Source organism: Stegodyphus dumicola, chromosome 7, assembly GCF_044657685.1.
Source record: "Stegodyphus dumicola isolate Sdum_Otavi_A_Nest chromosome 7, ASM4465768v1".
In the NCBI taxonomy this organism is placed as follows: domain Eukaryota; kingdom Metazoa; phylum Arthropoda; class Arachnida; order Araneae; family Eresidae; genus Stegodyphus; species Stegodyphus dumicola.
The window spans coordinates 9,614,493-9,641,778 of NC_140774.1; the positions used below are offsets into that span (position 1 = coordinate 9,614,493).

Genomic DNA, 27,286 nt, shown 5'->3' on the forward strand with positions numbered 1-27,286 from the left:
TGAATTGTAAACATAAATGACATCCTGTTGACAAATACGTTATAAAACTATTTAAGCAAGAATTGTTCGTACTGGAAAGCAATCTGTTAAAAGGTATTGTAAAGCAATTTCTATGAGATGCCTATTTAAAAAAGTAATAAAGAAGAGTTTTGGAATATGTATTGTTGAAATTAAGGGTAAAAAAAATCTAATATATATAATTAAAATAATTATTCCCCTTACATTTTATAATAAGTCAGTTACAAGTTTTAAATAATATTTAAAAAATAATCGTTACTTTATTCCCTTTCAGAAATATTCAGAGAAAGTTAAGTACTATTTAAAGTATTTCGCTATTAAATTAAAAAGTGCTCTAATTTGAAATGGACCGAATAGAGCATTAATTATAAATTCACTTATAGTTTTCGATTTAAAAGATGCCTTAGAAGCTAAAAAATCATGTCATATTTGAAAAAGTATTTTAAGAAGAAGCTATATAAATAGAAAAGAAATAATTCATAATTTTAATAATACAATAAACTTTGATCTTAATTTTTGTAATCCTTAACCGAATCAAATCGAATTACCTTATTTTTTTTTTTTTTTTTTCCTAACGTAGTTAACGAAAACTTGTGAAAATATTTCAAATTAAACCATTCTGAGCAAACTGTTCTGTGAAAAGTATAGCATTTAATTCCGTTCAGAATGAAATGTTGTTTAAAAATGTATTCTTTTCATATACTTAGGACTCTGAAGTATTGTAGAAAAAGAAAATATATACATTTATATGCATATTTACTACATAATTACAAAATATTTACATCCGATCGTGTCAAAACCCATTGGACTCAATGGTAAATTACCCAATGTTTTGGTCACAAAAGAAGGGATCGCCAGTGCTTCAAAGCAGGGTATGGGGAAACCGGTTTAGGGCCACTCCATCTAACTTCCTACCACCATGTATACAAGGTGTGGGATGGAAAAGCTGGCTATTCCGTCACCATCGACATAGATAAGGCCTGCGCTCTGAAACGAAACTGGCTTGTGACGTCACGCTTAAGGGACCCTCAGCAAACTTTTTGTTGGCTTTTATAAGTTGTAATTTTTTATTTATTATGTTTTAAGAATTGAATTTATGTTTACTTTTGACATCTGAAGCATCATCCCTTGTAATAATTACTAACACTAGTAATATAAAAATTGTCAGCAACATTTATGATTATTTATTTTAATTGGAAACTAATTTTATATGAAATAACTGTCCTAAGGGGTTAAAAGCATAACACTTATTTCATTACATAATATGTAGAATATCAAATGCAGAGTAAATTGATTCTTGACAGAGTACTGTGTTCTTAAATTTAAATATCAATGTTTTTTGCAAATCATTAAATATCATTTTATCATGATGAAACTTAAATGCATATGTTTAGCTAATATAGCTTCTGTTCACTTTTATATATGTTATTATCATGCAAAATTTTGTTTAAAATTTGTTATGCAATATAAATCTTTCTGAGAATGATAGAAAAGTTTCTAAAGTAATGTATATAAGATTCATATTAAGGTAATTAAATTGGGAAACTGCAAAATGAAATTTTAAAAATGTACAGTTATTGAAGAAGCAGTAGTAATTGAATTCATATGTAGACATACTTGTTTTCATTGCATTTCAATTCAATGCAATTTTAAAAACATTTTTTTTAAATTATCTTTTAAATTACAATCTTTAATTTGAGTACGTGGTACCACCAAAAGCTATGCAAGTTAAGTTAAAAAAATTGCTTACATTATACAGAAAAGTTTTGAACATGATGTTAGGATTTATATTTTCTTTTCATGTGGATATTAATAGAAAAAATATTTTCAGAACAGAGGTAACGCTAATAGTTAAATAGGTATGATGTAAATATTTGCAAGAAATTTCAGTTTCTAAAAGTTTTTTAAGCATTTCGTATATTTTAAAAATATTTTCAAAGAAATTGTGTATAACTTTATTTAAAATTTTTTTTTCCTGTCTTATTTAGAATTTTAATATTGATAGTCTTCAGAGCTATGTAATAAACATCATCTCAATTTAACTACAGATTCTGTCGAATAATTATGTAGCATTAAGAGGAAAACATTAACTGTAATACAGATTAACATACAATATGTAAGTAAGAAATAATTTTAAGACTAGACTATTTAGTAATTTATTACATTCAGAAAAATTTTCTGACTCATATAAGGCATTTAAATTTAATGTTAGTCTAAATATTAAGTAGTCTCTTGCATTCGTTTGATGTTTTATAATCCTGCTACATTAATATGATAGATATAAAAAACATGCAATAATTATAGAATGAGAGATAACATTCCCACTGGCAAACTAAAAGTTGTTAAAGTAGTGGGCGAAACAAAACTTTACTTGTTAAAGTAATGGGTGAAACAAAAAAATTTGATGCGGTGATGAGAATCAACGAGAGACACAAAGACAGTGCAGAAAAATCAAAGTAAAAATTTTAGCTACTTGAATTTTAAAACCAATTTTTCTTCAAAGAAATGATTTGCTTTTAAAAGCACCACACCATTCTCAAATAATTTTGTTTTGAAAATAAATACTAACAAAAGAAAATGAAAATATTTCATATTCGTATAAGCTTTGTAAAACATTATATTGCCGCTTGTAATTTTGTTTTAGACTGATTTTATAGTATGAGATACCAATTTCATAGAATAGGTTTAGAAAAACGGGTGTTTAGCAAGGAAGCTAAACTGCGCGAAGACCGGTCCCCTAGCAGTGACGTAGTAACTCAGCGCGCAGGCCTTATCTATCTCGATGGTGACGGCTATTCTCGCTGTAGGGCAGTTGCTACTAACAAACAATTTGTAAGGTAGATTCTTTGGTACTAAGAAGAAGATCTTCTGATTAGATAAAAAGGGAGGTCTTCAATTAAATTTCGCACAGTTCGTATCCTACCCTACCAGTTTGCGGCACTAGACCAATGGGTTCGCGATTTTCGTCTCAGGATTTATTAGTCAGTATTTATTACTTTGTCTATATTACAATTTTTTGAAATGAAAACGCGTTTTCATTTTTGAAACTTTGTAATAAATTTTTTTTATTATTATCATTTATTTTCGGTTCATTTTTTATGTGTTCATGAAGTGTCCGTTTCATATTTATGTTTTATACTTTATTTTGGGTCACTTGAATTTATAAAATGGGTCCCGCTGGTCGTAGGCTGCGAGGATTGATATACAACACACAACATAATCACAATAGAAATAGTTGCACGTTAACAACTTAAAGCTAACAATTAGACAACGAGTATGAACAAAAGTTTTAAGAAAAATGGTTTATTAGATTTATTATTATTATTGTTACGAATTCTGTACACAGAGATAGACGATTTTAGTGCAGTTATGTGTGAAATGATTGTATTTTTCCCTGTGTAATGTAACATGAAAATCTAGAAAGACGAAGCTGGCCGGAAAAGTAAGAATACAGGGGCAAGTCCATACAACACTGAATAAATGGCTATCTCGCTAATCTCATGAGATACCGCCAAGCTGGCGACAGTTTTTGGGAACTAGTTTTTGTTGCCAAATTTGGTGTGAAATCACCAAACCTGGTGACCATTTGGTCCGATTCCTGTAATTTTGTGATGAGAATTGTAATTGAATAACTCTAATTCATCCTCTATATAGCTGTAATCGTAATTCGGCCCTGATATCCTTCCACTAATTTCCAGAATCGAATAGTGAACCTTGATTTGTCGCTCTGGAGAAGCCATTTCCACTGATTTACGGTCCAATGTGTCTACGTGCTTTTTACTACATTAACCGAGCACAGTGGTTGGACTTTGCGATCAAAGGCTTATAGACGACAGCACACCAATAAAAATCAAGATATGTTTCCTTCTGGATTCACTTTTATTTGAAGTGGTTTCATAACACTAGTTATGCTTAATAATGCCTTACTTCCTCCCCGGGGGGGTCGACGTAGAGAACTCTGAGAAGCTACTGGCTAGGATCTGTACCTAGGAAGTCTCGGCCACGGGGGTGTAAAATGTATGAACTTAGTGGTTCCAAAGGCCCTAGGAAAGGTCACTTATTGGCCGGCCTCGGAGTCTGGCATGTCCTGAGCGGTTGGATCCGTAGCCGGGGGTTCTTCCCTGGTTTGCTGGGTAACGGCCTCCTGCGAGTGGCTCGCCCATGCGACTGGCAGGTAGCAAATTAACGACCAGTGCTGCCTGGTGTATTCCAGGTGGTGCGCCGGCTCCTCTGAGGGGCCAGAGCGGAGGTTAAACCAAAGAACTTGTAAGGGTTCAAATTCTTTGGTTAAACCTCCGCGCCTGGTCCTGAGGGGGAGTTGGATCTGTAGTGCGGACAATCGGTCACGCGGAGCAGAACATCCAAGATTTATCTTATGCTTAATAAGACTATCCCAGCAGGAGAAATAATTTTGGAATAAAGATCTTCGGATCGAATACTCGTCTTCCCCGTAATTCACGCTAATGGTATTTATCGAAAGAACACTCCTGGATGCCTGTTGAAACTCCTGGAGTCTGTATCAGCTAGGTGCGGTTATTCCGAATTTCTCTGGACAGCACCCGTCGATTCGTATCTTCCAGCTTCGTGGGTTTGCCGACTCGTGGCACATTCTGACAATCACCGCTCACCTTCAACTTCTCAATTACATAGGCCTCTGTCGATTTGGGGCAATTCAGGTCAATAGATATGCCCCTAAGAATCGGCCATTTCTGTGATACCCGAAGATTACACCTTTCTCAAAATCAGATAACTTTGTACTTCGTGGCATCTTGCATACAACTAATCCCAATGTTGTTTTCTACATAATATTTAACGATGGAGGGCATGAAGTATATCAGGTCCGCAGATATTGGCATTTGCGCGGGTGTCCAAATACTTATTGGTAGATAGTGTAGCCGTGGACAAACAGGATCACATTAAGAGAGCCTACTCTATTTAAAAAATGAAAATATTTCTATTGTGCAATATTATCAGAAAATAGATTTTATTGTCTTTCAAATTTTTGAATTTTAAAATCTGCTGGGTTTAAATTCGTGGACCGCTACTTTTTATTACTTGTCGTAATTTTCCAATTTTATAATCCTACTATTATTAAATTTAACCCTTTGAAGGCCACCGGTATATAATATATACCGGTTGTTTGTCAATTTTTTAACCTCCGAAAAAATGCTAATTTTTCTACACCAAAAGCTATAATCGTAAGTGTCTAGTGTTTGCTTTTGATTCTAAATGGCAACATCACCCTATGAATGCTCAGTATTTTTCAGTTATGAAATTAATATACCTCGTTCCAAGGTATCATGTTGGAAGATTGATAAATTCTATTAGAGGGAAAGAAAAAATTCAAAATCTGAAATTATATGACGTACACATGCTGTATCTTATATATTTACTTCATTTCAGTCAGAAGTGATAATTAACAAAAGATTATTTATACTATTTTAAAACCGGTATATAATATATACCGGCGCCCACACTGAGGGTACCACGCCAATAGATGGCAGCACCAGTCTTCTCCTTTTCTACTCTATGACATGACAGAATTTCTTTATTATTATAACAGTTTATGGTGTAATAATTTTTCATGTTTAATTTATAAGTCGTTTAGGATTAAATATTATGTTCATGAAGGAATGGGGAGTTTACTAACTCTGCGCTAGGACTGAATACAAGTATAATAGCTTCATTTATTCTTTGTGTACTCAGCTCAAGTTTCATCAGTCTGCGTTTAGCTAAAATTTTTATTTCAGCACTTATCCCTTTCCTAAGAGAAAGACTCATCGATTTCAAAATTGCCGTCTGGGGTCAAAACTTTACACAATTGTGGGGGTTAAATGTGGCATGCTAGCCCCCAAAAGACACCCGTTGCTTCATGTTCTCCAAAATCCTAGAATGCAAGGAAAATGAAAAGAGATGATTGACAACCAATTCGTCATTCGGAAGTCACGCCTTCTTCCCTTTGTGAGGTGTGATAAGACCACACAAAGGGAAAGCTCGCATGAAATGGAAATGTACTTAAGTTCCATCTCATAGTGTAATCACAAAAACTGCTGGTTTGAAGGAATGCTTTTATTCTTTAGGGAAATTCTTTTTAATTCTTTGTTAATTTCAGATGAAAGACTAGAAAAATTTGCCCTCTGGTTGATACAAATAGGTTGTTTCCGAAATAAATTTTCACAGTTGTCGAAAGGAGGGAAAATATTTCTAAGGCCCGTTTTAGATGCCATGTTTATCCAAAAGTTGAAAAGGAGTCCCTAGGAAGCCAAAGGGGTTGAAAATCGGAATAAGAGCTTTGAGGTGTATCAAATAATACAACTGTTTAACGGCGTTTCTTCCTGAACAAAAAGATATATTACAACCTATATTTACAAAAAATAAAAAAGGGAGGCTTACTGTCCTCAATCATCTAAAGTGTATACGCGTCGAGGGGGGTATTCTTCGCATCATAGTATGAAGCATGGTTTTTTTCCACATATTATCTAAAGCATAAAATGCAACTTCAAAAATGCAGCATACTTTCTCAGCTGAGTCATAGCGTTTCATTTTTCAATTTTTTAAAATTTTCGGCTGTTACATCTGCTTGTAATATTATACTAGTTCAGTTACAGCATGATACGATTTACGCATGCAGTGTTATATTTATTTATTTATTTATTTTTTTTATAAAATAATAATATTGAATTTAAATCATTTTGAAAAGCTTTTTACCCATATTTTACGTAAGTATGTTCAGCTGGGTTGCATCCTCAAAGTGCATAAAAACATAAATTTTATTTTTAAAATTTTAAATTTCTACCGAAATTTAAAAATTTTTTGTCTTTAGACTTACATAACTATATTCAAGCACTCATCACTACAGAAGCACATCAAAAGTGCGCAAAATTAATTTAAAAAAACAGAAATTAGCAGTTGGCAGCTACCTGGAAAGAAATGTCTTAGAGGGGCGCCGGTATAAAATATATACCGACTCTCAAAATTCAGGATTTCGCTGTAGATTTTTTTAAGTCTCAATTTTGTGTCCTTAGGGTTCACAAGGTTCATGCAAAATTTTATTACAATTTAAATTATTTTATATACCGCCCCTCAAAGGGTTAAATAAATTTCAAATAATACTACATCATTTTACTCCAAAGTGCAAGAAAAAGAATGTATCAAAATTGAGTATATTTTTACAGTATCAAACTGAATGCAGAAATAACGTGACATTTTATTGAATTTGATTATCATATTTTTTTCACAGTAATTAAAAACAAGTTATGATTCGTTAGTTTTATTTATTTTTTCGACCTCGAAGAGCTTATTTTGCGTTTGGCAGATCAAATTTTATACTGCTTTACATTTTATTTCGAATTATATACATAAAGAAGAGTGTCCGTTTGTTTGTGCGTAATTCATATATAACTACAGTTTTATTCCGATCTTGATGAAATATTGTCCACTTGTTACAACCAGAGGAAAGTAACTGTCTATATAAGGTTCCGAAAAACCACGCATGGGTCCAAACTCTCTCTATATAGATTTTGTAAGAATTTAATGAACTTTTTATTAAAAACTCAGCGATTTCGAAGCGTATTAGCAAACTGCAAAACATAAGATATTACGTTTATAATATAATCAGAAAGCTCAAGAGATGTGTGTTGCCACTTAGCAAAATGAAATATGTTTGTCTTTCGAATTTAATATACAAACTCGGCGTTATCAAAGAAATGTTTTGCCACTGCCCGAATTAAAATAATTTTTTCTTCCACATGGCAGTGTGCTATCATTCAGAAAAGCGACAGATATTTAATTTTCCTTCCAAATTAATTTTGTTATTAACAAACTATAAGTGATTTAAAAGCTCTACACGCAGTTCTTCATCTCTATTATTTATTAATTAGTAGCCGAATCCAAAAAAACTATACTAGACTTATTAAAATTATTACATATCTTATTCTCCGCCTTTTCTAACTAATTTTATCATTCGAAAATCCAGAGAGGGAAATTTTGCGAGTGACGTGTTTACTCGCGTAACATTTGCACCCTCCGTTTGGAAGCAGAAAAATCGTCAAAACATTTTCCCTCGCATTTAAAAGTCGCAGTTGGGTATTTGACCTTCATCTAAATTCTAGAAAATAGAAAATTATCAGCTGTATTCTTCCCAGAACTAGTACTCATAATGAATTCATCTGTTCTGTCACTCCTATTTACTTTCTCAATGGTCACTCCACAGCGAGATAAGAAACTGCCCGGTTCCCAGGACTTAGAAGAGATTATTATTTATCCCTGCAGGTTACCCTGGGAATTCTTTGTTCCTGAGGCAGAATTTCTTGTCTCCGCCTCCCCTCATTCTAAAGCTTTCAATTCGTTTCTCGTTGTGCACGTGCTCTAAATTTACTGGGCTGCACATATCATAAGTTACAGAAAAAGAATCTTTGCCAATATTTTGTTTTGCGGTGAATTTCGTGTTTTGCACATCTTTTTTTTAGCCCAAAGGGCGTTATTCCAGAAGGGCTATTAATTTCGTTTTGGCATTTTGCGTTGATTCACTTTTCAAACTGCTGCTATCAAATATTAGTGCCCTGTATTATATTAAAAGAAATTAAAGAATGAAGAATCTGCATAAATGTTTCTCGCATTGTGATAAAACAACGGTACCTAGGACCATCAAATTTTGAATAATGTAATCCTCCACCGAATATAGACATCTGGAAGTGCTAATTTGGAATTTGTTTTATTATCTATTTCTTATTTTGTCAGACGTTAAAGAATTTTTGATTAACAAACTCAACGATTTCAAAGTGAGGAATAGCAACATTGTACCCCCAAAATAATAATAATAATAATATTTTTATCTGACTGTGTATCGGAAATTCTGAAGATATGCTCATTTTAGAATTATTTTGTGATATTGCTGCTGAATTGAATTTTATGGTTTAAGAGCGAAGAACATGATACTTAATAAATAAACGTTTTAAAAAAAAAAAAAAAAAAAAAAAAAAAACTTCCTTTACGTAATGTAAATTCTGAAATTACATTACGTAATGTAAACTCTCAGATTTTGTTTTTACTTCCTTGTACGACGTAAAAAAGGAAGTATTGTGATAGTGAAAAATCTTATTTCAAAGTAAATATCCATTTCGACGGTTATCGAATGCAATTTAACGATGTTTTTGCGTGACATCTGCACGTAAGGAACTAGTACTCATACGGAATAAAGGACTCTTTTTGCCTCCTCCAAAATTACAAAACTGATTTAAAATAAATTCTGAAGAGAATTTTTTGTGGCGTGTGTGCTTACGTATCTAGCATAACTTAAAAACGAGTAGCCTCAGAACGTTGAAAATTTGCATGTAGGATTGCTATAACATACAGATGTGCACTTGGTATTTTGGTTGCAATGGATCGCACCAAAGGTATATAAATATATGTATATATATATACACACTCTGTTACTCGACTCAGTTTTTTTATTCTTATATGTTTGTAAATTGTGCACTTTTTGCTTTAAAAATGATTGAATTACGTTGTTCTTAATCTTTCGGTTAAGGTTCTTATGCCGTTACTTAACTTGCATGCAATAATTATGTAATTGTCAACAATTTAAAAGTTTTTTCAGTGAGGCTAAGCCTAATTTTTGCTTACTATAGCAGTCATATTTGTTTACGTTTGAAACTTAACAGAATAGTGGATTTTTTGCCAATCTAGAGAAACTAAGCCTCGCAACAACAAAGTAATGTCTTCTTTTATTATTGCGAATTAAATTATGCTTAATTCATTCTGGATTTATCATTCAAGTTATTAAACTATGCCATATAGTGACTCAGCATAGCATCCACAACAAATTAAGTCAGTTTCTACACCTAAGTGTTTTTTGCCGAGTGAGACCATAAGTAAACTTTCAGTCTGGTGCAGCGAAAAATCTGCCTTTTTACACGCTGGCCGAATTGCTTGTTTTTGCGTGGAAACTGTAACTTTAATTGCACAAAAAAATTTTAAAATTGTTTTAACTGTATTTATTGTTTTATGTTTTCCTATATCTTTTAATTTTTAATGCAGATATTGTCATTTTGCGTCGGACGGATAAATGTCGGTTCACTTTTCAAACTGTTGCCACAAAATGTTAGAGTCCTGCATTATATTTGAAGAAATTAAATAATGAAAATCTGCGTAAATGTATGTATATTTCTCACATTGTCATAAAATAACGGTAAACAGAGGCATCGAATTTTGAAAAACGTAATCCTCCAACGAATATGAGCATGTGGAAGACCAAATTTGAAATTTGAAATTTGTTTTATGATCGATTTCCTATTTTTTAAAACTTTGACGAATTTTTGATTAACAAACTCAAGGATTTCAAAGCGAGCAATGGCAACGTTGTGCAGAAAAAACATTTTTATCTCCAGCGCGTGAGTCTCTGTATCGGAAATTCTAAAGATATGCTCGTTTTAAAACTATTTTGCGATATTGCTGTTGCACTGGATCTTATGGTTTAAATGCGAGGAACATGATATTTAATAAAGAAAGGTAACACACAAAATGTTAAAAAAAAAAACGCCCCTTTGGACGTAATTTAAAATCTGAAACATTTCAGATTTTTTTTTTTTTTTTTTTTTTTCAGTAATGTTTTAGCATTAGAGCGTTGCAATATTGTGCAGTAGATTTCCGAGCATAATAATCGCACCTAGACTTTCACAATGAAAAATTGGGGAAAAACGTGCAACTATCAGGCGAGTAAATACAGTAATTTAAGTTCTGAAAAACGCGGTTTCAGTTACGAAATGAAAAGCAATCTTGGATAAACTACTGGCAGCTATCACAATATTATTTCTTTAAAAGAAGCCTGTATTCCAATAAGAATAAAAGGTGATATTATCGCTACAATATCTAACGGATACTGATTAGATGGTTGAGCCAAAGAACGTGTATGAACGCCTTTAGTTCTTTGGTTGAGCCGTACGTGTCCGGCGGTGTATCTTTTACAGCCTTCCAATGTGAATGGGGAGGGGCGCGAACAAAACAGCCTGATTTTGAAAGACAGAACACTTCAGCAGTAGATAAAGGATACAATGAGTGGCTTAGCAAGCATAACTGGCGCCCGGGGCAAAATACCTTTGTGGCGCCCCCCCCAAAACTTTCAGTAATATAATATATAGAATATAATCATAATAAAAAATAATGTAAATAATAATAAATGCTGAATCTGGCATAAAATACTAAAAAATATATTAAGAATAGTCACAACCTAACTACACTTGGCTTGGATTCGGAAATACATCTGTGTCGGCGGAAAAATTAGACATACGATGATCTAGAATTAGTTAAAAAGGTGTTGTTTATTTTACATATTTATATAAGTGTTTTTAAAAAGTACAGTTTTTAAACAATTAAAAGTTTAATATACATTATAGATAAATAGATATGTGGCAACTTGCCTACTACAACTCAACTCTGCCAGTCTGGTAACCCATAGCAACCAAAAATAATATAACAGTTGAATAAAATAATATTTATTCTATTCTACTGTTATAATTATTTATAACGATCTGTCTAAAAAAATTGTACTTCCATAATTAGTGGCCCGTATTTATTACGAATAGCAACCTTCAATGTTGCACGAATATGGAGTTTATATGTAAAAATTCTGAGCATCAGTACGTTATCCATTGTGATGAGATGCAAGTAAGACATTTCATCTGACATTTCAAGCGTTGTGCCGCATTACGGTGAGTCAACATATTTCTGTCATAATTTCAGCGGATATATGTGTCGTCTGCTGCATTTGAGCCGCCAATTTCTCTGATTTCAAGTACCAAGAAACTGTGTTACTATATACATATTGATTATTTTCCTATACATATTATTGTGCATATTTGATTGATCTAAAGTGGCTGACAACGATGCTGCTTCACAATTGGCACGAGTGGCAGAACCTCACCGAAAATGTCTAGGCTGGATCTCAGTCCCAGGTACAGACAACCAATCAGACAAAAGTTCTGATTCTGAAAGCTCGCGTGATCCCGATTTGAGAGATAATCGATTACTGTTTGGCGTTCAAGGTCTTTGTAGTAAGTGAGAAAGGTTATCTAGCTACGTGTGTTTCCTGTGCGGGTTTGAGAATTGTCCTTTTCGACGTCAAGTACCGCGTAGCCGAAACATAATATGTTTAGTACCTTAGAATCAGAGGTACTGCAATCAGCTCGTGAAATAATTTTGAATCCACCGGCGACAAACAAATACAAATCTTTTTAAAAAATTAATTTCTGTTTATGAAGAATCCGAGACAGTTAAAGTCAAGCACTTGTTGCACGATTTACGGTTGGGTGATATGAGGCCTTCTCAATTGCTGTCTAAAATGTCAGACTTAGCCGCCGGTAACCTAACGGATAACATTCTTAAAACATTATGGATGAGGAGACTCCCATCTAACATTCAAACCATTTTAGCGACCAGAAGCGAGCCGCTTAAGAATCATCCCGAAATCGCTGATAAAATGCACGAGCTGGCCATTCCAGCGCAAATACACGCAGTCCAGGCTCCTGGTCCAGGTATTGTGGCGTTACAGGCTCAAATTGGTGATTTCTTCAAACAGGTTGCTCAGTTAGTAGCCATCCAAGCTGAACCCTTTCAGCGCAACCGCTCTACATCACGTGGTCGAAATACACATCATAGCCCACTGAGGAAATGTTATGAAAGCCCTCCTACGAGTATTTGTTTTTACCACCAAAAATTTGGAATCAAGGCAAACAAATGCCGCTCACCGTGTTGTTAAAACGACTAGGGAAACGAGAAAAGCCGTTGCTCGAAGTTGTGAACGACAGCGGCCGTAATTTTGCACGCCTTTTCGTCATCGAAAAGAATTCGGGCTTAAGGTTTCTTGTAGACACCGGGACTGATGTTTCTGTCGTTCCACCACATTTTCACGAACAAAAGCGCCTTACCAAGTTATAACTTTATGTAGCAAATGGAACTCCTATTCAAACTTTTGGTGAACGCCTGATATCTCTTGATTTAGGATTGCGCTGCAACTTCCAATGGCCATTCATTATTGCTACTGTTTCAAGTCCTATTATTGGCGCTGACATTTTCAAAAATTTTCTTTGCTTGTCGATCTTAAGAATCGCCGTTTGATAGATTACACAACCAGCTTAACTTATCCGGGAGTAATTCGCAATAGTCAAGATTTGAGCATTAAACTGATTTCGGGTAACTCCCCATGGCATCAACTTCTCAGAGAATTCCCTACAAACACGCGCCCAGTTTCGGGTATTTCCGAACCCAAGCACGATGTACTTACATTATATTGAAACTACCGAACCTCCAATTGCCGCTAAACCAAGACGCTTACCTCCGGACAAGCTTAAAGCCACCAAAGAGGAATTTCAAACTGATTTCGGGTAACTCCCCATGGCATCAACTTCTCAGAGAATTCCCTACAAACACGCGCCCAGTTTCGGGTATTTCCGAACCCAAGCACGATGTACTTACATTATATTGAAACTACCGAACCTCCAATTGCCGCTAAACCAAGACGTACCTCCGGACAATCTTAAAGCCGCCAAAGAGGAATTTCAATACATGATGGAACAGGGAATTTGGGGTCTTTCAAAAAGTTCATGGGTCAATCTGCTCTATCTACTCGTAGTTCAGAAACGAAATGGTAAGTGGCGATTATCGCTGGTTAAATGCAGCTACTATTCCTGATCGTTACCCAGTCTCGCACATTCAAGACTGTATGCAGGTTTTAGAGGGAAAAGCTACTTTCACAACCATTGATCTTGAGCGGGCGTATCACCAAGTGCCCGTTAATCCAGCTGATATCCCAAGAACTGCGGTTATCACGCTTTCGGACTATTTGAGTTTCCGATCATGACTTTTGGCTTATGCAATGCTGCTTAAACGTTCCAACGCTTTATGAATTAGGTGTGAAACGGCCTCGACTTTTGTGTCCCTTATTTTGATGAGCTCTTAGTCGCCTCCTCTTCAGAGCAAGAAGACCAATCACATTTGAGAACAGTTTTTGAATGTTTTCAAAGGTATGGTGTCAGTCTTAATCCTTCCAAATGCGTTTTTGGCCAACCAAGAGTATCCTTTCTTGGTCATGAAATTTCCGCTGATGGCGTTCGACCTCTTCCAGATAGAGTCACCGCTACCCGCGATATGGCCGAACCATCTACAGTGAAGGACTTAAGAAGATTTCTTGCTATGCTCAATTTTTATCGACGTTTCTTACCTCATGCAGCAACCATACAAGCATCTCTAAATTCTTTTTTGGTTGGAAGCAAGAAAAAAGATAAACGTGTTATAACCTGGACCACAGAATCTCGCGAAGCGTTCCAAAAATGCAAAAATGATTTAATTTCGGCAACAAATTTGCAGTATCCTTCTACATCGAAACCATTATCACTCTACGTTTATGAGGTATTTCCTTTCCTAGCGTGCCTTCGTGGTGTAGAGGTTCTGCACGCTGAGCCGGTACTCCAGAGGTCCACGGTTCGATTCCCGGCGAAGGCGGTTGCTAATTTTTCAATCTCTCTTGCTTCCAAATATCCTAATGTCTCTACAGTGGCGCCCAAACTAAAAGGGGTGTTGGATGAGGTTTCTCCACACCCAGGATTTGGCGATTGGGATCCCCTAAAAACCTCAGTAGCCCTTTAAAAAGGGGAGTATATAAGGTATTTCTCCCACTTTCCTAGCGTGCCTTCGTGTTGGAGTGGTTCTGCATGCTGGGCCGGTACTCCAGAGGTCCGCGGTTCGATTACCGGCGAAGGCGTTGCATATTTTTCATCTCTTCTGCTTCCAAAAAAATAACCTAATGTCTCTACACGTTGACGCATCAAAACTCTCACCAGCGCAAACCAGATACAGTACTTACGATCGCGAATTATTAGGAATTTATGAAGCTGTTAAATATTTTCGACATATGTTATAGGGACGCGTTTTTATGATCTTCACAGATCACAAACCCTTAAACTATGCTTTTCAACAGCGTTCGGATAAAGCTTCTCCTCGTCCAATGAGACACCTAGACTTCATAGGACAATTTTCAACAGATATCCGTTATATTGAGGATTCGCAGAATATTGTTGCAGACACCTTGTCTCGTATTGAAGAACTAGCCGTTCCTTCGCCAATAAACTTTGCTGCCCTTGCGGACGAACGACACCGGGATTCAGAACTATAAACCCTCTTCAAAAGCAAATCTTCTTACCAATCTCAACTTGCAGCCTATGCAGTGTCACCTGGAAAATCACTTTATTGTGATGTTCAGAATTCAAGATTTCGACTGTATGTTTCCTCCGGGTTTCGCCATGCTATTTTTAGTCAGTTACATCGTCTGTCACATCCTGGCATCAAGGCTTCGAGGAAACTGATACAGCAACGTTTCGTATGGCCTAGCATGCAAAAGGACATAGCCAACTGGACACGTTCGTGCTTGGACTGCTAAAGATCGAAAATTGTCAGCCAACTTAAAAATTTTAATTTGCCCTCATCTCGCTTCAATCACGTGCACCTCGACTTGGTCGAGCACTTATATTTATTAAGAATAATATTATACATGAAATACAATTAATTACTATGTATCCATTTTTCTTACCTTGGATGAAGCAACTTTATCATTTACTTCATCAAAGTCGATCCTTTCAAATTTTTCTCTTTCCACACTTAAAAATGCTAGATGACTTAGGGGATTTTTCTCCCATCGTTGAATGTAAATATGTGAAAATTTATTTTAACTTGCTGAATGAAAGTTCATAGCTAGCATTTGATAATGAAATAGTAAGTAGTATTTGAAGTGTGACTCTTAGATTTGGAAAAACATTTTCTCTATAGATCTGTAGTGGAGTTTTAGGTTCTGTTTCTTTTCTACTGCGGAGTAACGTCATGCAGTCACATTCACCGCTCAAAACAATTAGGGGATATTGTGGGTTCGGTATGAAATAAACATATAATCGAAAACCTTTTGAACAAAAGGAAATAGAAGAGATTATAAAGGAAAATTATAACGTTTACAAAGTTGGGAATATGCAAATTTAGTCTGTGACGTCAAAAACTATGCGTTTTAGATAAGGAGGAAGGAGCGATCTGCAGTATTCCTTTTGTAATAGGAGATTAAAAATAATTGACATGCGTTGAATGCTTCGTAGCAGTGAATATACGATATCTCAGCAAGATGACTTAGTTTAATCGTTAGCCAGGAAAGCAATCAGTCTTTTACAGGAGAGTCAAACGCAATCCATTGTAGCGGAAGCGTTAGGATTTTCCCAAAATGTCATTTCCAGATTATGGAGTCGGATTTTGGAAACTGGATATGTTTGAGAAATTCGCGACAAGGTCATGTTATCGTTTTAAAATAAAAAGCGGGAGATATATGTGCATTTCGTTTAAAAAAATACAAATATCTCTACTTTGGAGAAATAAAGTGGTCAGAAAGAACGTTTTGGTTGATGTACTGCAAACATTTTATGACACATTCTATCAGGCGAATCAAGAAAGTAGATAATTAATTTTATTACAATAGTTATTACTTTAAATATATTTTCCAGAAATCGATCAAAATAAAAACTGAAATTTTCCGGAAAATCTTGTTTGGAGACCATTTGGCGCCCCTCTACGAGAGGCGCCCGGGGCATCATGCACCCCCTTGCCCCCCCTTCGCTACGCCACTGGATACAATTGTAAGGATCTTAAGTTTTACTAACGTTTATTTTTATTTTAAATCTTTACTATCACTTCTGATTTCCTACTTCCGGCCAGAATTAAAAGCTTTAACTTATTTATGCAAATATGTCTTGCGAACGCCAAGTACTTAAGTTGTGGCTTTTTGCCAAGCAAGAGAGAGAGGAAGGAGTTAGTAGAAGCAGGCCGCTTGCCTTAGCAGTTTTACTCGGTTGCTGGTTGCCTTCAAGGCCAGAGGTTTAATCCTCTTGATAATTTTAAACGTATCGTAGTGTTAACAGTTCTCTGTACTACATACGGCCTTTCTGTTAATATACGGCCAATCTTCAAGTAGACCCTTATTTATTAATCCAAAGTTAGTTTAGTTAGAATTTAGTTAATATTTTTATATTCTTACGTTCAGACCACAAGTGGTTGGTCTCTGTATTCCGAAGTACGGAAATCATTGTAAAGAGAGAAAAATAAAGGGTTTCGTATACCCTTCCTGTGTATCTTGTCTACTTCCCACATTTATTGAACATAGCTTTAGTAAGCTCCCTGTTCCGAGTCAGGTCATTGAATGTTCCCCAAGCAAGTAAGGAGAAACATTGAACCTGATACAATGAGCTGGAACGTAAATATTAATTCAAGTAAAGAGAAATCACAGAAAATTTTAGAAAGTTTCTTAAGGGTGAGAACACCTGCCGGGTAGCTTAGCCAAAGAATAGCGAAGAATCCATACAACATACGTTTCAAATTAAATACAAGGGAAAATAAAATGAAAGAACTGTTCATACCAAAAATGCAAATACAAATTGAACAGAAGGAATAAAAATAATCAAGGAAATACACTTTACCAATAAACTACTCCTCAGAGGGAAAAATTATGCACAACCAGAGGAAGGAGAAAATTATGCGAATATATATATATATATAATTCAGAATCTAGCACTAAAAAGCTAGGGGGATATGCAACACAATACTATTATTATTATTATAAAAGATATAACAATTAACGCCAGCGACTATTATAGTTATTAATTAATACTATTATCTTCATAAAAACCTATTAGTAGTTTTTCCTGAGAAATACTAACTATATTTCATGCAAAACTACGACGATGTTCTAAAACTAAGAAGTTTCGTCGCTGCTTTATTTTCTAGCGCGTTGTTTTAGAATTACAAAGTTTTTCCTTTGTTTTGTTTTCTAGAACGATGTTTACGTTTCGCGCTGTTTTCCGATGCAACCGATTATAAGCTAGTTGGGAAAGTTAGACCTTATTTCAAAATAAAATTCATAGAGAATATTATATTCTTTTCAGTAGAGTTTAAAATACGTCAGCTTAAGTAAGCCAGTTTCAGGTAGCTTATGCTAGAAAAGAGACAATAAGGAAACTTTTTTTGACCCATTTTACTAGTCTCTTTACTATTCTTTTCATTTTAGTTCTACGAAAAAGGAAAATTTTTGTGTCGTACAAGATATTTGTTTGAAATACAACTAGAGTTCGATGAGTCACGACTGCGCGCAATACACTTGTTTACCTCTTTCGAGACAATGCTCTACGTTCTACGATCTACGGCTAAGCGTAAGTACGCCTCTTTCTATTATTAATTAAATAACCCGAATTACAACTCTGAATTTTCAAGTGATTTTGTGTTTTCTCGCATAAATTCACCAGCAACGAGTTTTATGAAAGTTAACTAAAGAGTCACGCAACGAAGAATATTGTTAGGATCACCATGGATCGGGGGAAAAAAAAAGATTTTTGAAAAGTATGAAGATGGCATGCGTACTCGGAACCCAGCTATTGCATATCGTACACCGAGTACGATGGTAAATAACAAAGACGTTCTTACATCGGATAACGTTACGAAGGGGGCTGATCAGTTACCAAACAAAGATCGCTGAGTTTACAGCATGGTGAAAAATTGCTTTTGATCTGGATAGCAGAAAAATATTTATGTACAGTATCATATGCACTACGTCATTTGTGCAGAGTATATATTATTGTGTTTGTATTTTGGTATTAAACAGGATAGTAATAAAAACAACAGTACTTTTTGTAAAGAATGCGTTAATTACTTTTGCATTATTTCTATTTGGAAAAGTTCCTTTGGTAGATGTCTAAATATCTGGAACGGATTAATGACGTATACCATTGCATTTGATAGAATCAGTTGTAGTTAATATTTTTAATTCCAAATCCTCATCTCAAAATTTCGGTTTATTTTGGTTGAAAATATAAATGACTTTCTTTTAATGAACCTGCAAAGCAGTCAATGTTCTATTTTCGAGCATTAAGTTGATAAATAAATATGTGTTGCCACATCGAAATACATAATTTTTACGTAAATCATTCGAATTTCAGGAAGGAGTTAAGGCTGTATAAAAGAGTATCTCACACATGGATACTATGTGAGATTTCCTATAAATAGTCTCAGCCTCTTCCTGAAACTTTAGATGATTTATGTTCAGCGGTTTCTGCTTTTCCCTAACAGTTAAGACACGAGCTCATGAGCATGACTGAAAGTAGAAGTCATTCTACTCAAACAAGGAAAAACAACTTAATTCATATCTTTTCAAGCAAAATTAGTGACGTAGTCTTTGTTCCTTCATTGACAATTTCGAATGATGGACAGATTTAAAAAATATAATAATATAGATTAGAATATATAGACCAATTAAATAAATTATTTTTAGGAAAAGTAATAATATAAAACATGAATTTTCATTTAGATTATGAGAATCTATAATATAACGCCGTAAAGATATGCTCATCTATCATCGATAAACTTTTGAGCTACCACTCTACAAAGGGTAAGACAATATCTGAAATCTGATTAGGAAAACTTGACGATATAATAGAAATGTGTTCCCACTCGCACTATATGTCTTAGCAATTTACTAAACAAAAATGTTGCCACTGCCAGAATTAAAATATTTTTATCTTCCATGCGGCAGTATTTTGTCATACAAATTTATTCCATTATTAACAAATTAAAGCGATTTAAGAACAGTAAACGCAGATCCATTCGATCATTGCTAATCACTATCTGCACAAGGAAACGATACCAGTTGGATTCATTAAAATCATCCATATATACATACAAAGAAGAGTGCCCGTTTGTTTGTGTGGTGTACTTCATATAAATCTAGTTTTATTCCGATATTGATGAAATTTTGCCTACTTGACCTTCAACACAAGAGGAAGGTCGCTGTCTTGATCAGATTTCGAAAAATTACAAACGATGTCCCCATTCCGGGCGTTTATAACTTAGAACATTGCGCTAACATCGCCTATCGGAGATCCGGAAAAATACTGGAGACTTTAGTTAGGGTGGCGTACAATATAACGCGGTAAGTACATCGGTATAGATATCTTCTGTTTAAGAAGGTGTTGGTATAGCGCATCGCACTGAGGGGAAAGAGTGACAGAGGGAAAAGGTGGTGGTGTGGCACTCTCAAGAAGGAGCTAATAAATACTCGCTACCCGGAAGTGGTGAGATGCACTCGAAGGGGGCGACAGAAAACGCCAGTATACTTCGTCAGGTATTGTGTCTAGGTTGTGCCTTCTGCGTTGAGAATAAACATTTGAATTATTTAAAAAAATGCTTGCCATCCGGTGTGTAGAATGGGTAATTCTAGTTAATTTTTATTGATGCAAGCTTAATTTTCATCTTTGAGCAACCCTGTGAAATCAGAGTTTTGTAAACTGGGGGTCGCGGGACCTGCAGCAGGGGTCATCAAACATTTTAGCAGTTTTTATATTTCTTTAACTTATTACATTATAATAATTTTACAATTACCAAATATTTTTACACGGTTTTACTCACGCGTTTGTCGGATTTGCGCAATGCTTATGTAGGTCCCACAAAATGTTCGTAAATATTATAAGGTCCAGGGGTCGCGAAAAAAATATCAGTACTAAAAAGGCATCGTGACTGAAAAAAAGTTTAAGAAGCCCTGGTAAGAGAAAAGTTTTCTGTTTAATTTTACTTAGTATAAGCCCTTCGCGAACGCGATTTTGCATATACGCATTATCTTTATTACTCCCACTTAATTTGTCCAGCGTCGGAATTTCGTTCATATGCCGTTCAAGGTTCATTCATCAGCCTGAATGCTTGTTGACATCAGCTGTGGTCAGAAGCTATCAACCATTTTAGAGGATTTATATCGGCCCACCAGCGAACGAGTGGTCAAATCGCTGGACACTGGTAGTTCAAACCTGGATTCGATTTCAGTCGAACGACCTGGCTGCAAAAGCGTTTTCATAGTTTTTCCCATTTAAAACTTGTATAGGAGCCGGTTTCCATTAGGAAGTCCTCCATGAATGCATACCTTCCCTTAGATAGATAACCCTAGCGTTCTTTGCCATAATCAATAAACCAAAGGATTCATATCGAATTAAAAAAACTTTAATAATAATAATAATAATAAAAATTGCGAAACCTGCAAAAGGAAATTCGCAGCAAAGGATTTTTAGATACGGGAGAAGAAGAAGTTAAAATGATGATTGTTTAATGAAGAATTGGATGATCTTATAACAACAGTCAACAATGAACACTGTGATATGAAGATACAGCGCCTTACACAAAGTTAAAAGAATTGTTAAAAAAGGCTCAAGAACTGTCCGATTTCGAAAAGGAGAATGATCCAAACAAAGTAAGAAAACAACATTTTATACGAGAGTCATAGAAATTCTCCGTACTTCTTTACCGTGAAACTTTTTCAAAAGTTTTACTATTAAAGTTCACTAATACTTTGTTTTTACTAGCAAAACATAAATCGCTGGCTCTTTTTATAAAACAAATAACTGTATCACGTAAGCAGCAATAACAATAACTTCAGTTAACACTTGTTTAATTTTTTTCTCTCCATTGCAACAATATTTAAATTTGTTTAATTACACTAATTCCTTAATCTCAATTACGACTAACACACTTTTTTTCCCTAGAAAGTTAACTTTGCAAAACGCTTTTTTGCTGGACGTGCAATGTATTAACGATGTAACCCTCCCACTCTAGGCAAGGTTTTGCTGTATATGCTATATGCCCCCCCCAATTTTTTTTCACAATTTTTAATTCACAAACAAAATTAATTTGACAACTAAACACCATTGATTTCACAAAGTATATACAAACCCCCCAAGACAGGGGGAAAACAAATTTCATTACTTAATTACTTTAAATATAATACAGGCCGATAACGTTTGGTGACAACAATCTGAAAAGTGAATGAAACCTGACTTCACAATTTTATTTAAAAGTAAAAAACTTTTACAATTCTACGAAAATGGCGATTTAGCGGCTCATTAAGTTTCTTTCAGGTTGTTATGACTGAATTTTCAAAAATATCATAAATTGTTTATTAACGATTCGTTAAAACTCTTGATCTTCCTTCTTTTACGCACGAAGCGAGAACGTTTTTAAATGCAATTAAATACAAAACAAAAGCTAGAAAACTTTCTTAAGAAAATAATTCGAAAGATTTCGCAAGTTTAAAAATTATGTCAAAAATTTCGGTTTTAATTCCAAAACCTACTCGATCCGCACATTCCACTGATAAATTAACAATAAAATTTCATTCATATTCACAAAAAGGTTGTGAGTATCCCAGCCCCCCCCCAAAAAAAAAGAAAAACTTCAAAACTGTACTCTCTTCTAAAATTCATTATAAATCAATTTTAACATTACATAAAATTCCTGTTCCTTTTAAAATAAATATTGTGGCAAGTCATCCAGTACCTAATATTATCCTGAATTTATCTGAATAAAAATTTTAAAATTTTGCAATTGTTGAAATGAAAAAGTACTCGCATAAAATGCTTGGGAATTGGTAACTTCGTAGAACGTTAAACTTATGTCACAGTATTGTGACCAAATTTTTATCACAAATTTCATAATCTCCCATTTACTGTTTATAATATTTAATCCTGGTTTCCTATAATTATATCGAGATCACATTCAAGTAAACTTAAATACCACATAAGTATCTATAAAAATAATTAAATAAACAGCTTTAAGATTCCACAGATTCAAAAGTCACTCGGAAAGTATGAATTTTTTTTCTATAGAATGTCTGATTGATCATTACTTTAACTGCTAAACAGTAAAGAAAGTTTTAACTTATTTTTAAATAAATATTTAGCTAAATAATTCAGTTTCAACTAAAGAGAACCTGCCAGAATTAATATTTCATTTGTCCCTATTTTCAAAGTTCGTATATCTTAAATTATTTCATTACTATTGCTATCTAGCAAAATTTTGCGCATAAACATTTTTAAATTCCTCTTCTCATAACACTTGAATTTTTTAAATTTAATTTACTCTTTAAATTTTAAACTTTAATTGGTATTTGACATAAAACCCTTTCACCAAAATAATTCAATTTCAACTGGCAACACCATCAAAAATTAATGTTTCACTTATTCCTACTTTTCAAAATTCTTTCATCTCATCAACCGCTCTCTAACTAATTATTTTAAAATTTAATTAATTAAATTAAAATTTTTAAAGTAAAATTTGTATTTGATATAAAACCTTACCAGGAGAAGCATCTAGAAGAGCTAGTATTACAGGAAGTAAACAACTCAGTCCAACTAAGATCACCATATCTCGCATTAAAGGATTTCGTCCTATTCGGTCGAAATCTCGACGCAATGTTCGCCGCATCGAGAGCGAAAAGACAAATGCCAGAATGCCGAAAAACCAGATTCGTGTTGCCTGGGGCAACTTTTCTTTATCCTCCTGACACAGAAATTAATGCTGACTTAAGAAAGTTGTTCCTTCTTAACAATAACGCCTTTTTAATAGTTCAGTGGCTCTCATACGCGTCAGTTTGGGGTCGCGACGAAGCATGAATTCATCATTTGAATGGAGATGCCACAGACGAGTTTAAAAAGAGAAGCGTGTATCAACGAAATGTGAAGTTATGTGATTTCATGGTAATGAATTTACAAACTTGGAGATATTTATCCGCATATCTTCGCAGCTTCAAGAGGATCCCGAATTTCACCACGGTGAAGTTCTGTTTTTAATTTTCAATCTTTGGTTGAAATAGGCGTGGGGAAACTCTTGAAACTGACGAAAAGCATTTATATAATACTAATACATATATTAGCTGTTTGCGTGGCCAGTCCCCTAAAATAGTTGTAATAAAAATATATAAGTCATTATTTTAATGAATCGTAATTTCACGAGTATAGTTAGTAATAAATAATAATTGAGATGAATCTGCGTTTATTATTTTAAATCGTTTTAGTTTGCTAATTAATAACACAACGCATTTTAAAGAAAAATTAAATATCACGAATGTCAGCACACTGCCGCATGGAAAGTAAAAATATTTTAATTTGGACAGTGGTAATACGTTTCTTTTAAATCGCAGAATTTTTTGATTAAATTCGAAGGACAAATAAATACACTTTTTTCATATCACCGAATTTTATGATTAAATTTGAAACATAATATCTTACACTTTCCCGAGTGGCAACACAAAGCTTTTAATTCGCGAAAGTTTAATTAAAAGTTGATTAAATTCGCACAAAATAAGTAAAAAGAACATTCTACATTCCGGCTTCCAGGTGCAAATGTTCCATACCTGTTCAAAATTTGGCGGCTCCGCGTGTCGCCGTTTTTTCACAATGCGAGAAACATACATGCATACAGATTTTTCACTGTTTAATAATACAGACTCAAGTAACTGTTACCTCATTTTTTTGGCTTCTAATACACTTAAAGCCTTTCTTAACCAGATGAGCAGTTCACAATATTCCTATTTTTCCAAAAGATGTCATATCTAAATAAGGCACTTACTCTTCAAGTACTCATGTTTTCATCCTTACTTTTTTCTTCAGGAAGTCAGGTATACACTCATTAGCTAATACAAATATCAATTTTACTATCTGCTTAAAGACATATTGCATTGGTAACAGAATTTTTTGCTTATAATGCAGTTCAGCTCATATTCTACCATCCAACTAAAATTACCCCAAAATTGAAGCTGAGTTATCTAAAATGTTCATCAAATTATATACATAAAAATAAACAGAAATCTTTTTTATAATAACTTAGCTACAGGGAATATTGCCTCCGGTGGCACCATTTTTGAAGGGGCATTTTTGATAAGAAATTTATTACAAACATCTTCAGTGAAGAGCTTAAAAAATGAGAATTGGCTCCATGGAGAATGGAGAACAAGTACAGTAAAATTCATAAGGCACCTAGCCTGCTGTTTGGGATTGGTTTCCAGGTCAAAATGGCCACCAGCAGGAATTTTTCCCATGTGCAATGTGAATATCAGATGATTTCCCATACAAATTCCTTAACGAAGGCATCAATTCTCTTAGGCAGATAGCCCTTGCATGCTTTGCCATAATTAAAAAATCTGATGTGTACACCACAACTTCCTTGTACTCAATATTAAACTATATGCAATTTTCCTGCATTTCATTTAAACATATTGAATAAGCAGTTAATGAATTTTGAATTAAATTTACTTCGTCGGTAGAGCATAAACCATAAAAGAATAAATTCACTCTTTAAAGTTCACTGTATTTATTTAACACAGCAACACTTCGACGCTAGATTCACTTAACAGCATTACATATCATTTATTTTATAACTCACAGAGTGCACAAAAATTATATCTGAAAAAATACCACATGTTGTATTCAAATAATATAATAAATCTAAAACGATGTATAAAAAAATGAAACAAATAGAAACAGTTTTTTACAGACGATTCAGCGCCACTTATCTAATGGGCATTCGCTTCTAATTAATTCAGTTCTCACTTTGCGGCAAGGCAAAAATAAGTAACAATTCAAAATATTTTCATTAAAAATTGAAAGACAGAAAAACATAAAACATCAAGTAAAGTTAAAAGAATTAAAAAGATTTTTTTTTTTACAATTAAAATTAAGAGTTTCTATGCAAAAACAAGCTAATAACTTAAATAATAATTCCAGAATGAATTAAGCATAATTGAATTCACAATAATAAAAGAAGACATCATTTTATTGTTGCAAAGTTTAGTTTCTCTAGACTGGCAACAAATCCACTATTCTGCTAAATATACAAATATGACTGCGAAAAGCGAACGTAAGCAAAAATTAGGCTGCACCGCACTTAAAACTTTTAAATTGTTGATAATTCTACAATTATCGCATGCAGATTGAGTAAAGGCATAAAAACCTTGATCAGAAGATAAGAACAGCACAATTCAATCAAAAGCAAAAAATGCACAATTTACAAACATATAACAATAAAGAAACCGAGCTCACTGAGCCGAGTAACAGAGTGGACGTATATTTATATATTGTTGCGTTATTTTTTTTTTCTTCTGTTACAACAGTTGTTACGTTATTTTCTTCCCTCACGTTCGTATGAGGTTCGTAGATTTGGAGTGAATAATGACAACACTAGATGAAGTATCGAAACACACTTTATTTATCAATATTAATCAGGACAGCTCAAAAACACTTTTACAGTCGTCGAAGATTGACTATAAACACGCTGGGTTTATATTTTATATCGCTGGGAACAATCAGCGACACAGCCTTTACACTGTCAGGCAATAACTGTGGAGACAGCTTCCTGCAAAGCACCCAACTCTCCTTGGTCATTCTTGGAACTCCACATACTCTTGAGACTCTCCACGCTACAACTCGCGATGCACTCGACGACACACGAGCACAGCTCCCGACTCTTTGGTTCAGTCGTTCCCGGAGCTCAACACACACTCTCTCGATGCACTCAACGACACACTTGGCACTCGTTGCCCGGCTGTCAACTCGATCAACGTGACACACTCACTGACTGCGGACCAGCAGGGTTTATATAGCTTTCGACCTATGTTCTGGGCTAAACTGGTAAGAATTCGTTCCAGAAGGTTCTCCAACCGTCCACGGTATATCGCCAAATGTGGCAACCCTGCCTTTCTTGCTATTTTATGGCAACCCTAAAACTGCTTTGGGGGGAAGCCATCTTACTGCGCCTGTATATTTCGTAACACTGCCCCCTCCCAAGGACTGGACGTCCCGGGCAGTACAATCCTTGGTCAGAAGCCAAATTTGATAAAAACATTTTAAAACATACAGATAACATAAACAAAGAAACATTATTTACACTATGTACAAGTTATATACACAAATTAAACACAACAATTTTAAATTATACAAATTAAAGTTCAGAAAGAATTTCAGTATCAGTCTTTTCATGAAGTTATACCTGGGTCAAATACTTTTCCACTGCAGTTCTCAGAAACATTTCTGTTTTGCATACAGTCTGAAGATTCAGTTCTTTCAGATTTGTCATCCACAGGAAGATGTGAAACAATCTGTTCACCACTCTGTAGTTCATTTGCAGCATGCATACAGTTCACCTCGGTATCATTAGCAGATGGTACATGCTTATTTACCTCTATTTCCTGAAAACCAGTTCTGATGTTTGCACCAGGGTCATGAATAGAATACGATCCTTTACAAGCAGAAGTATCCGGGTTTGGAATCAAGTCCTTGTCTGCAAAACCTGCATTATGAAGCACACACATAGTTTGCGAATAACGTGAATTTTCTTGCAATACTGGAGCACACTGCCTAAGCTGCACTTCAACTTCTGTCATCTC

General features: G+C 34.5%; 1 protein-coding gene across 1 annotated transcript in view; it reads right to left on the reverse strand.

Moving 5' to 3' along the window:
• The window catches only part of LOC118204643 (chitin deacetylase 7-like), a 56,960-nt gene extending 33,597 nt beyond the window's left edge, over nt 1–23,363 (reverse strand). Inside the window, exon 1 of the mRNA XM_035376947.2 lies at nt 23,205–23,363. Within this exon, the coding sequence (XP_035232838.1) occupies nt 23,205–23,331 (127 nt within the window). The 5' untranslated portion in view covers nt 23,332–23,363. The remainder of the gene's footprint in view (nt 1–23,204) is intronic.
• Nucleotides 23,364–27,286: the final 3,923 nt, after the last annotated feature.